The 12,875-nt window shown below is 40.9% G+C and overlaps 1 protein-coding gene across 3 annotated transcripts in view; it reads right to left on the bottom strand.

Moving 5' to 3' along the window:
- Positions 1-5,359: 5,359 nt before the first annotated feature.
- Positions 5,360-12,875, bottom strand: part of UROD (uroporphyrinogen decarboxylase) — a 28,422-nt gene continuing 20,906 nt past the window's right edge. For all 3 annotated transcript variants that reach the window (XM_068107832.2, XM_068107831.2, XM_068107833.2), the window contains exons 7-10: positions 9,946-10,083; positions 9,715-9,815; positions 9,490-9,556; positions 5,360-6,423 (exon numbers count right to left, since the gene is read on the bottom strand). In XM_068107832.2, the coding sequence (XP_067963933.2) occupies positions 6,256-6,423; positions 9,490-9,556; positions 9,715-9,815; positions 9,946-10,083 (474 nt within the window). In that variant the 3' untranslated portion in view covers positions 5,360-6,255. The remainder of the gene's footprint in view (positions 6,424-9,489; positions 9,557-9,714; positions 9,816-9,945; positions 10,084-12,875) is intronic.

Genomic DNA, 12,875 nt, shown 5'->3' with positions numbered 1-12,875 from the left:
CATGATGGTAATTTGTCATAATTTTAGGATCCTAAAGCAGCACTTCCTAGCATGACGACTCACAAAGTATTGTTTGGATGTTGTTGGTGTTGTTGTTGTTTCGTCTGGAGTCTGTGGCTGCTAGTTGCATCATTTCTGGGAGTGCAGCTATGCCGCTGATGCAGTGCCCCCTGCTGGTACTAAGTGCCCCCTGCTGGTAATAAGTGCCCCCTGCTAGTAAAAGTAATTTCTGGTACTCATTATGCCAACATCGGAAGGATGACAGGCCGAGTCAACCCGCTTGGTGTTAATTCAACGCGACGATGGGCTCAAACTCAGGACCCCGAAGGTCTTAAGCCAACCATCTTAACCGTTAAGCCAACACCAGGCATATTGTTTGGATATTGGGTGCCGATGTGCAATGAAAACTGGACATGAAGATGTGTGTATATATATATATATATGTATATATATATCTTATTTTATTTTATGTATATATGTGCATATATATATATTTATTTATTTATATGTATATATATATATATATATTTCATATATATAAATGTATATATTTTATATATATTATATATATAATTTATATATATATATTTCATATATATAAATGTATATATTTTATATATATTATATATATAATTTATGTATATATTTCATATATATAAATGTATATATTTTATATATATTATATATATAATTTATATATATATATCATATATATAAATGTATATATTTTATATATATTATATATATAATTTATATATATATTTCATATATATAAATGTATATATTTTATATATATTATATATATAATTTATATATATATTTCATATATATAATGTATATATTTTATATATATTATATATATAATTTATATATATATTTCATATATATAAATGTATATATTTTATATATATTATATATATAATTTATATATATATTTCATATATATAAATGTATATATTTTATATATATTATATATATAATTTATATATATATTCCATATATATAAAAATGTATATATTTTATATATATTATATATATATTTTATATATAATTTATATATATATATTTCATATATATAAATGTATATATTTTATATATATATATGTATATTTCATATATATATATATATATAATTTATATATATGCAGTGTATTTATATATATATATATATATATATACACACATATATATATATATATATATATATATGTATATATATATATATATATATGTATATACACACGTACGTGTTCAAGCTCCAGTCACAAAGCATGAATTAAAAAGAATGGTAATATAAATCGAAAAGGTTAACAAGTCATGGGAAGTTTTTTCAGCCTCAATTACACAATATGAAAGTCTCCCTCTCCCCAGTTCCAGGAATCAATCATGCAATCTGATCAGATGTCCACCAGATTGCATGACAAATCAGAGACTTCTGTCCCACTTCTATGTCCCAATGTTAAGCAAGTCACGTGTTGAACCAATGGTTGGAGTTTGATGTGCAATCCATGTCAGGCTTTAATGACCACTCATGAGATGGTTGTTGTATTTTGTAAAATCCTCGCTAAAATGAACCATGAAGTGCTTTTCTTTAATTCCTCCATGCAGGCATCCGAGTTGCATGCCAGTATGATTTGTGCAATTTCAATTGATGGATGGACAATCATGACTACAATCTCTTTAATAGAGCAGAGGGACAAAGTGTTTGGGAGTCAGGTGGTGAAAGGTTGGCAGGTAAAGTTCTCCAAACCAATAATGGAACAGTAACCAACCATTGAAAACCCAATCATAATCGGTGAACAATAGCACAGGTCCTGATGCAGTGCAGCAAGACAGATTGCTGTTTCAGTGACGAAACATGGCACTTTTTGTCTAATTGGTGACGTCAGCACTTCTTGCTTGTGAGCTTCTTGCTGCAAAAACACGAGTTGTGAGGCAGGTAAACGTTAGGATCTCCTTATCACCTGACAGCGTATGCAGTGAGAGACAAAAACTGCAACAGGACAAGGAAACTGGGATCGTTTTTATTGGATGTAAACTAAGATGGAGAGATTTTTTTTTTGTTTTGTTACAAAACACCAGGTCTTAAAACCGTGCATTGTATACCTTGTAAATATTATCCCCCCTTTCCTTCTCACTACCCTTCTGGAGTATTTATTGAATCCTCAAGTTGCGTTTGTTTCCCAGCCATCGAAATCCATGATTTTTTTTTACAGAATTAAAAATTCAATGAAAACAGGAAATGTGATGAGTTTTTTGCTTCAGCTCCGCAGGTATCAGGCAGGTGTACCCTCTGATGCCAAAGGATGTCCAAGGAGAGCAGACCGCTTACTCACTGTTTTCGGAAGGAATTTCCAGGAATAACTCGACGACCCAACGTGAAGACAATGTGGGGTTATTTAATGTCCACCAACGACCAGTACTAGCAGGTCCTCCGGTTTAACGTGTTGATGAATCACGTCACTTTCCACAAAATTAAGTAGAGTTCATAGAACACCTTACCCCACGCAGAATTGAGAAAAAGGACATGGGAAGGGTCTTTTAAACGCATGCTTTGCGTTTCCGAGCACAGTGTATATTTATTACGAGGCGCAATTTTGTCTGAATCTTGATATTCCCCAACGCTGAGAACATGAGCAGCAAAGTTGATTGGTCGAGGTGGCGTAATGTTTTGTCCAAGTCCTGCTAAACCAAGTCCTGCTTTGTCCAAGTGATGCAATTACGTAACCCCGCTTTGTGCTTCGCGAAATTGCATGTAGAGTGGTAACCCTCCCACATCCCTTCTGTATTTGTCAAGGTACATAATACCACATCTGTGTATATACTTTGTGAATGGGCCTACGTGTAGCAAATATAATGGAGATGGAGCAGTCGGCCACATGTCCCACCGATTCTGTTTCCCCATTTCCCACCTCCCATTTATTATTTCATTTATTCCCTGCAGTTCAATGTCCCCCTAGGGGTAAATTCACCGCCCATGGGGATGTGAAGTACTGTGAGCCGTGGAGGAATGGTGGCTGGGTGAGGCGCGCTTTGGCTCGTAGTTTGAAGGAATAAAACGGGGTGAGGTGAAGCAAGAAGCATCGGAGCCTGGTTTGGCGAGGGTCTTTTGCAGGGAAGCTGCCAGGAACGTTGGAGCCTCGAGGGAGTTTGTGGGTGAATGGTGCAGGTGGCAAGAACACTCCCTGGCGGTTCTCCAGTTGGACCTCCACATGGTGGTGTAAAGGGTGTTTCCCTAAAGAATGCCTTTTTTCCCGACCGGATGCACAGTGCACACCTCAGACTTTAAGAATTTTAAATCGATTTTCCCCCAGCGGCTTTCACAAGATTCAAATGCGTTCGAAGCGACCTCAACAAATTGCAAAAGAGGTCAGTGTCACCTTTCATTCCTTCCAAGACCTCGTTGATTATATCCAATAAACAGTCACGGGAACACTGTTCGCTCTCCGAAAAATCCAACAAGCGGTCTTCAACTCGCTCTTTCATAATGGCTCCGAGGTTCTCCACTGGATTGAGGTCTGGCGAATTTCCAGGCCATCGCCCAAAGCCAAAGCTGTGAAAATAAAGCAAAACAAAGCCAATGCTGTGCAGCCTTAACAGGCCTGAGAGTGTCTGCAAAAAGCTTGCGTGCAATTCCAAACGTGACACAGGCGATCCTTTGAGCGACGAGTTTTTCGGTCATATCTTTAAAAAAATGAGAAAAAAAAGAGATTTTTAGGAGACTTTTCACCTCGCAGCGCACGCGTTGTTGAGACTTGCTACAATTAATTATAATCACTTGTACGTTCACATTGAGGTATGTGTGAGCGCGTGATTCATTTCGGGAAAAAAAGGCATTCTTTAGGGAAACACCCTTTACATGATCTCCCCTCCAGCCCTGGGCAGACTACACGTGGTGGTCGCCATCTTATAGCTGGGCCTGGTTTTATCTGATTTATTATTTTCCTTGCCTTTTTGTTTGAATCCCTGCCAATCCTCAAACATCCTTTGTTTGTACAGATTTGTAGCCGTAGCTGGGGATTGGTTTTCTATCATTCAACAAGTGTGTTGCATGTCAGATTTGTATTTCATGTCAATTGGCATGCTAATATTTATTTACAAAACCATGCATGCATCCCGATTTGTCAGAAATTAATCATTGAATCGCTTAAAAGTTCAATGAAGGTGCCCATCCCTTTCCATCATCAGTGGTGTTAGCTTAGTCAAGCCGTTGGATTTGAGTCCTGAAGAAAATCTTCCAGTCAATGGAATCTAAATGCAGCTAATCAGGCCACTCGGCTTATCTTGGGAGTGAAGGGGGGTGCTTAATGGTTAGGGCGGTGGGCTTGGGATCCTAAGGTTCGAATTTCGTTCAGCTGTTGAATTAATGCCAGGTGGGGTTGACTCAGCCCGTCATCCTTCCGAGGTCGGTGAAATGAGTACCTGGGTACTGGGTCCTCTCTCAAGGAGGTTGGTGGCAAGATTTACACTCCGGCAGCCGTAAAAACACCTCATTCTGTAGCACACAGTGGTGTGTGTCGGGATGGTGCTGAGGAGTTGTCCAATGACGCAGTGACGTGCTGATCCAGCGTACGCTCCCATATAGATATATAAGGGGTGGGCTCAAGGTGGTTCAATTGGCTGTTTGGAAATTTTTACTTTCTAAACGGAAAATATTAAAATTGAGGAATGTCATCTGAGATTGTAGCCAACTTTTAGGAGTAGACAGGTGCTTATTTGAAGCGCAACTTCGACAAATTACATACGCAATTTTTTGAAAATCAGCATCCCACCGATAAAAACTGACACTCACCTGAACAAGGAATCTTTCATTGTCAGTTTGATGATCTCACTCTTGATTTGCTACATTGGACTTGATAAATGGGTATTCAGCATTTTCTAATGAATGTCCTTTTGATGCAAAAATCTTTTAAATTCCTATATAGAAATCTACAGTAAAATAGTCTCAATACACATTTTTCCACCTGTCAGAGATTAAAGGGGCACCACAACAGTACTGCAATTGTGCCCCCTTCCTCTACTAGTCCTTCCAAGGAATGGATGCAAAACAGCAGGCATTCCTGGTCCAATATAGATACGCTAACAAACGATCCATGATAGATGATGATGAAAGTTCTCAGAACATTTATGTGCTCTGTTTTGCTCACTTTCCCGAGAGACTATGTAATTAAGCAAAAGCAACAAATGTGAACGTCTTCTAGTCATCAATCCAAAAAACTTTGGAGATGACAATTCAATGGTACTGTCAGTTGAGAACCTTCTCTGGTGAGGTTTGAAAATCAGGAACGTTCCTTTTTTTTGTGGCACACCTTTTATAGGAAATGGAAATGTGCGAGAGTGAGATTTAAACCCAGAGATGTTACAAGGACTGATACTGTATATTTCAAGCAAAACCCAAACATTGCAGGCACATTAATATGCAATCCAATCACCAAAGAACCTGCAGACCAGGGTCACGGGGTCATTTGAATGAACCATAATTGTAAGGACGAGTCAGGTAAACGCACCTATATCTAAAACTTGAAACAACATAACATTCCTTGGGGGAAAATGTCATTTTTACATCAAACGGGAGCTAGTCTTCATCATCATGTACCATTCCCTGTACAGTGTTAGTGCCTCCGAAGCAGTTACTCGGCCACAATCCTAGTCAGGTCGCCACTCTGACTCAAGAAGGTAGGCCAGGAATTTGGAATTTGTTCATGGTGCTGGCGATTGTTCGCCTACTCTGGCAAAGGAAACCATGGGATCTTTAATGTCCACCAACCAGTACCGGTAGACAGGACGCCCAGTTTAACGTCCATCCGAGGGACGACACACACATTGATGAATCACCCTCTGTGAGCGAGATGACAGTTTCGAGCTGGGTCAGGGTTCAAACCCAGGCTAGACATCTTGTAGCTGAGTGTACATACCTCTAGGCCATCCTGCCCGCCCAACTTGTAATTAAAATACAATTTTGGAATAGACTATTATCAATTTTTATGAATCTCTGTTGCTGTTATCAAACAAAGTGTGTAAAATGAATGGTCTTTGAATCAAATATAATATAATTGCAAAATTTATTTTTATTATTTAGTTATTTGGTCCTGCCGTTTATCAATCATTTTGTGTCAAGGACATAATTCTCGTGAGAATAAAAAGAGGAAAAGTGAAAAATCAATCTTCAGTCAAGGCAATTATATTCAGAATAAGAGTGAGTTTTAACAAAACATTCGAACTGCTCAACAGCCACCTCAAAAAAAATGATCTGCATTAGTTTGTGCATGCATTCAAAGAACGGGAAATGGCATGCACGGCATCTACAAAGGTACCCAGCCCCTCTGGAGGTGCGTCAGGATAAATGCCATGGCCGAGGTTAGCGATGTAACGTTGTGTGCCAAACTCCCTCACCATCTTATTTACTTTCTTCTCCAAAGCTTCCTGGAAAAAGAGAAAAAAAAGAACATGAGATTTCCAGTCTTACAGACTAAGGGCCCATCTACATATTATGTGCAGGTGGTATGGAAAGGGAAAAGGGGGAGGGAGTGTGGATTGAGAAAAAGAAGATAAATTATATGGAAAATAGAAAAAGTAGGGTGCAAAGCTAAAAACAAGGATTGAAAGAACTCTCAGGAATCAAAGATTCAACCGCAACCCCGTAGATGTCTCAAGACAATGCCAATAGCATGAAAACATTTCCACCACACCAATACAGGTTCAACCATCCATGGAACAAGTCACTGATTAGTGATCAAGGATCGTTTGCAACTATGCTGTTCCTATACCTGTAATTACAGTGCCTCCAATATGAGGTCACGTCACATGATCAACTTATTTTGCATGTTTGGGAGTTTGCTTCCCTCTGAGAAGTCAACCTAATCTTATATGTTAAACCCATTGGCTGGACAGCTCCACCCACAATTTTCAACAGGGAAAAAAACAAAAAACATACGTCCGCAATTTTCGTACTCAGGTAAGCCAAAGTGGTCTTCAGAAGTCTCATATTTACAATCGCCATGTCCTATAACTTTTCCGTTCGTTGTAAAACAACCAAAACAACTGTTAAAAGGATCATCAAATATCGAAAGGTTGGAGCTGACATACATCACGGGCCTTGTGCAAGCGACAATACTTGTAGGCGTCAGACCATAGGCTTCAGCCGACGGGCCAGTACAATTGCAATATATCCGAGCTATATAACCACAAAGTGTTACAGTGCTTTCAGAAAGTATTCACACCCCTCGACCTTTTTCACATTTTGTTGTGTTACAGCCTGAATTTAGAATTGATTCAGTTGAGATTTTTTGTTGTCACTGATCTACACATAATGCCCCATAATGTGAAAGTGTAATTTTGTTTTTTTTAGAAATTTTGGACAAAATAATTAAAAATGAAAAGCTGAAATGTCTTGAGTCAATAAGTATTCAACCCCTTTGCAATGACACTCCAAAGTAAGCTCAGGTGCATCCAATTTCCTTTGGTCATCCTTGAGATGTCTCTACAACTCGATTGGAGTCCACCTGTGGCCAATTCAATTGATTGGACACGATTTAGAAAGAAACACACCTTTCTATACAAGGTCCCACAGTTGACAGTGCACGTTAGAGCAGAAACTCCACCATGGAGTCCAAGGAACTGCCCGTAGATCTCGGAGATAGAATTGTGAAGAGCCATAGATCTAAGGAAGGATTAAAAACTATTTCTAGAGTGTTGAAAGTTCCCAAGAGCACAGTGAGCTCCATCATTAGGAAATGGAAAGAATATGGAACTACCCGGACTCTTCCGAGAGCTGGCTGCTTGACCAAACTGAGCAACTGGGCAAGAAGGGCCTTGGTCAGGGAGGTAACCAAGAACCCAATGCCTACTCTAACAGAGCTACAGAGTTTCTTCCCTGAGATGGGAGAACGGGCCGGAAGGACTACAGTCTGTCTCTGCAGCACTTCACAAATCTCGGCTTTATGGAAGAGTGGACAGAAGGAAGCCACTCTTGAGAAAAAGGCACACGACATCATGCCTGGAGTTTGCAAAAAGGCACGTCAAAGTGAAAAAAGCACGAAGGTATGAGGCAAAAGATCCTGTGGTCTGACGAGCAGAAAATTGAACTTTTTGGGCTTGAATACAAAACGCTACGTCTAGCAGAAACCAAGCACAGCTCATCACCCATATAACACCATCCCTACCGTGAAGCATGTTGGTGGCAGCATCATGCTACGGGATGCTTTCCAGCGGCATGGACTGGGAGACTTTTAAATATAGAGGGAGCAATGAATGGAGCCAAACATGGGTAAATCCTTGAGGTGAACCTGCTTCAAAGTGCAAAAGGCCCGAGACTGCGGCGAAGAAAGGTTCCAGACAATGACCCCAAGCATACAGCCAAAGCAACACCGGCATGGCTTCAGAACAAGAACGTGAAAGTCCTTGAGTGGCCCAGCCAAAGCCCAGACTTGAATCCTATTGAGAATCTGGGGCAAACTTGCAGTGCACTGATCCAACTTGACAGAGCTTGAACAAATCTGCAAGGAAGAATGGGAGAAACTCCCCAAATCCAGAAGTGCAATGCTAATACAGAGATACACAAGAAGACTCGAAGCTGTACTGTTATTGTTTTGTAAATGTGGATTCTTATTGTTTTGGTGAAATCGTTTTGATTCTAGACTAGAAATGATTAATTTCACTGTCAAAATATGACTGGAAGTACATATCTGAATACAAGTGTGGAACACAGAGTGACTAAGTTTGGGTTTGGAATACTTAGTTTAAATATAGTGAGTTTGGAATACTTAGTTTGAAGAGTTCAGACTAATTGTGAATAATTCTTTCCTTCTCTCCTTTTTTACTATAATACGATTTATAGCCACCAGAGCTCTCCATTTGGGTTCTATTTTACTGGATTTGTTCTGGGCAGGGGGGTTGCACCCACCACCAGGACTACAACCTGTGTCTGACAAGGGCCTGCGGCATATTGACCCCGGTTATGAAATATTCTCACTCCTTCAAGCAGGTTTGGGTTCACAGCTATGCCAACTATACGTTGATGCTTTCCGCATTTGCCATCCACAAAATATTCGGTTTGCCGCAGCAGCAGATTCGTGCAACAAAATAAAAATTTGTATATTGTTTACAAGAAGTGCTTTGAATTTTTCTTGACATAATTGTTTTTGTCATAAAAAATTTTTTTGCAAGCAGCGCTACAACAAGCGGTCTAGTTTGTATTATCAAAAGAGAAATAAGCCTGATGTTGGCTTAATGGTTAAGGTGTCTGGCTTTGGATCTTAGGGTCTGGAGTTGGAGCTCGTCATGCCGTTAAATAACACCAATTGGGTTGACAGCCCGTCATCCTTTCGATGTCGGAAAAATGAGTTCCAGCTTATTGGAAACAGGGGGAACTACATCAGTGGCACTGCCACGCTCCCAGCAATGATGTGACGTGTCCGTGACCCAGCAATGATGCAACCAGCAGCCCCAAGCTGCATACGAAATGATAATAGAGAAATGCAAAAACCTCACCTTTGGTGCATACAGAGCACAAGGATCCAGATTTCCTTGGAGTGTTACTTTTCTGCCCGTTAGCTCCCTGAGGAGAAAAAGAAGGAGCTTTCCTGGCTGCTTTACTGGACAGGTAATGTCAAAATGAAGGCATGATGAGAAGTGTGACACATTGTTAAATAAAAATAAAAAAAAGCCAAAAGCAAGTCGAAATAACCAAGAAAGTAAAGTTCAAAGAAAACAAACCGTGCAAGTTCTGGTCTCACAGTCCAGTCAACACCAACGACATCATATCCTGCTCGAGACAACTCTTGTAGAGCAAAATGCCCATCCTTGGCAAATACAATCTAAACAAAAAAATCCCCACAAAGAACAGAGGGTGAGATATTAGTTCTGGCAGCGAGGTTAAAAAAGTATTTGGACCGACATCATTTTGAAAATCAATTGTAATGAGGACTTGCGTGTTGAACCTGCTACCATGGGAACAGCAGGTAAGCCCGCCTGCTTGAGGCCACTCTGTACACGGCGAGCCACATCTTCGAGACATGGCAGAGCAAATTCCATGAAGAGGTCCGGACCCAGGCATCCAGCATGGGACTCGAACAGCTGCAGAGCCTACGGAAGAATCATGTAACTAGTCACTTATAGGAGCAAACAGATGGTCAGCGATTCTTTGGTCAGTATCAGGTCAGTGATCTGCAAAGCAAATCCCCCCTCAATGGATTGATCACATGGTAAGGCTGCTAATCAAAGGGAAAACCAAATACTGCATTGGGGTCATCAGAAGGAACCCGAGGTGTTAGAATTTAGAAGAATTTAGAACTCCGTATAAGTTGGGATTTGATTCCAGGTTCCGATCAAGGGAATTGATTCTAATTGAGAAATCAATTATTCTGCCCAAGCCTACAATAATGCCATATAGTACATCTTCAGATGGTTCAGACAGAAAATTTAGACAGACACAAAAAATAATGTACTCATTCCATACCGATACTATATTTCCATAGGAACAACAACAAAACGCGATATTTCCATAGGAACATAAGGGTAACATGTGGCCAAATGAACATGCAATATAGTGCATGTGCATGTAATATATTGTTCATGCAATATAGTGCATGAACATGCAAACGTAAAAACTCCATGTAATTATTGGTAAAGTACACTGTCTCCTTGTGTTCTTGTCCAGCATTTGACATGTTCAAGTTCTTACATGAGCCTTTACCATGAATAAAAAATTGAACAAACCCCAAAATGCTCTGGCAGTGGCGTATCCAGACCTTGGCATCAAGGAGGGTGAAATCCTACAAGATTATGCATCTCAGCAGGGAAGCCATATTGGTTTGGCAGCCATATTGGATTAAAAGAAAATATGAAATAATTATATCTCTGAAACCGCTCACCCTATCGATGCGAAATTTTAAAAATATCATCTACCAGCACTGTTGCATATAGTTTGAAAATGATGATGTCGTAGGTCACGTGGTTTTGCAGCCATCTTGGATAAAAAAACGAAACTTATCCGATCAACACGAGATCTTGATGATCTCGCGAGATCTTGGAGACGGCGGCAGGGATTTTCGAAGCTCCACACGGTCTCCACGTTTTTCGAAGTTAAGTCTGTTCACAATTGTATTTTGTCGAAACTGTATTTATCTTTCGGTGTGTGAAGTTATTGTGTGCAACTTTGGTTGTTTCTCGGTGTTTATCTTTCATAAATTGATCGTCTGTTTGCCGTGTCGTGTCTTGAGGCCTTGTACAGTGTGCACTGTACAACCTTGAGGCTTTGTTTTTCTCTCAGCGGTCCGTCTTTTGTGATCCAATAACTTTCGTTCTCTGTATTCCCAGTCTTTTCACCCATAGCCTACTTCCTTGTGTAAATCTCAACTCAAAAAAAAAAAAAAAAAAAAAAAAAAAAACATTTTCCTTCTCTGTTCTCATTCGTTTATTCATTCTTATTCGTTCGTTCGTTCTTCGACCACGTGTTTCTCCCCCATTTCCCCAGATAGTTTTCACTCATTAACCTTCAATGTTTACACTTTCCCCTCAAGTTATGTATTCCGTCATATTTTATAACACCTTTTTCTTCTTCTTCTTTAAAAGGCTGCTTTCGACTTGCTCACCAAATCAATTCATCCCAAAAAAAATATCCATCTCCTATAGTGCCTTTTTTCTACATTCCCTAAACTCTCCTGCACTCCATCCTCCATCCAGCGTCCTTAAACGTATTTTTAACTCGAAGGTCACAAGAAACTCATTTTGCAATAAATGTTCGTTTCCCATAAATCGTACACTTTCAAAAATCCAATCTCACCCCTCCCCTCCAAATCTTCCCCATAACCCCTCCCCTCCAAATCTTCCCCATCACCCCTCCCCTCCAAATCTTCCCCATCACCCATCCCTTTCAAATCTCCCCCCTTGCCCCCTCCCTCCTAAACTACCCCCTCACCCCTCCCCGCCAAGACGCCCCCTCGCCCCTCCCCTCCTAGACTCCTGCCTCACCCCTCCCCTCCAAATCTCCCCCATATCCCATCCCTTTCAAATCCCTCCCCTTGCCCCTTCCCTCCCAAACTCCCCCCTCACCCCTCCCCTTCAAATCTCCCCACCCTCATTGCTTCTCAATTTCCCCCCTCTCACTCCCCCTCCTCAAAGCATCCTCCCCGCTTCTTCCCCCTTCAAACTCTCACCTCCATCTCCCCCAACCTTCTGCCTCGCTCTTCCCCCTCCTCAAATAACACCTCATTGTGGCTCACCCAATCACCATCAAACCTTTTGTCCGCCCCATCCTTCCCTTTCTCCGAGCTATTCTGAAATCTCTGACACACCTTCAACAGCTCTCCCTACCTCTTCCACCTCTTCCACATCTTACCCTACCCCTCCTCCCCCCTGTTCTGTATCTGATGCTCCCCCTTCCTCTTCATTAACGGTATGGACCTCAAACATCCGGGGCCTTCGTTCAAACTTAACTGATCTCTCCATACAGGTTGCTTCTGTCAAACCAGACGTGATCTGCTTAACAGAAACTTTCCTCCTTTATGATGTCTCTGATTCCATAGTATCTCTCCCGGGCTACTCCCTCCTCCGGTATGATAGACCTGAGCCTCGTCCTGGAGGCGGGGTTGCTATCTTTATCAAAAACTCTCTTCCTCACTCGCCCTGCACTGCACTCTCTCCACCTCACCCCCAGGAATACCTCTGGCTACGGCTTCCCCTTCGCTCCCACCTCTTGTTCATATGTGTGTTGTACCGTCCACCAAACAGTGATGACTCAATCTACATCTCGCTGTCTGATGATATGGACCAACTTCTATCTACTCATCCCAACTCTCTCTTCCTCATATGTGGTGATTTCAACTGTCATCATGCCAGTTGGCTGGGTGTGGGTACCTCTCTCACCAGCCATGGCT

The sequence above is a fragment of the Myxine glutinosa genome, chromosome 2, assembly GCF_964187855.1.
Source record: "Myxine glutinosa chromosome 2, kmMyxGlut1.1, whole genome shotgun sequence".
Taxonomy (NCBI): Eukaryota; Metazoa; Chordata; class Myxini; order Myxiniformes; family Myxinidae; genus Myxine; species Myxine glutinosa.
The sequence above is the reverse complement of the archived record's forward strand: the minus strand, read 5'-3'. Positions and strand labels throughout refer to the sequence as shown.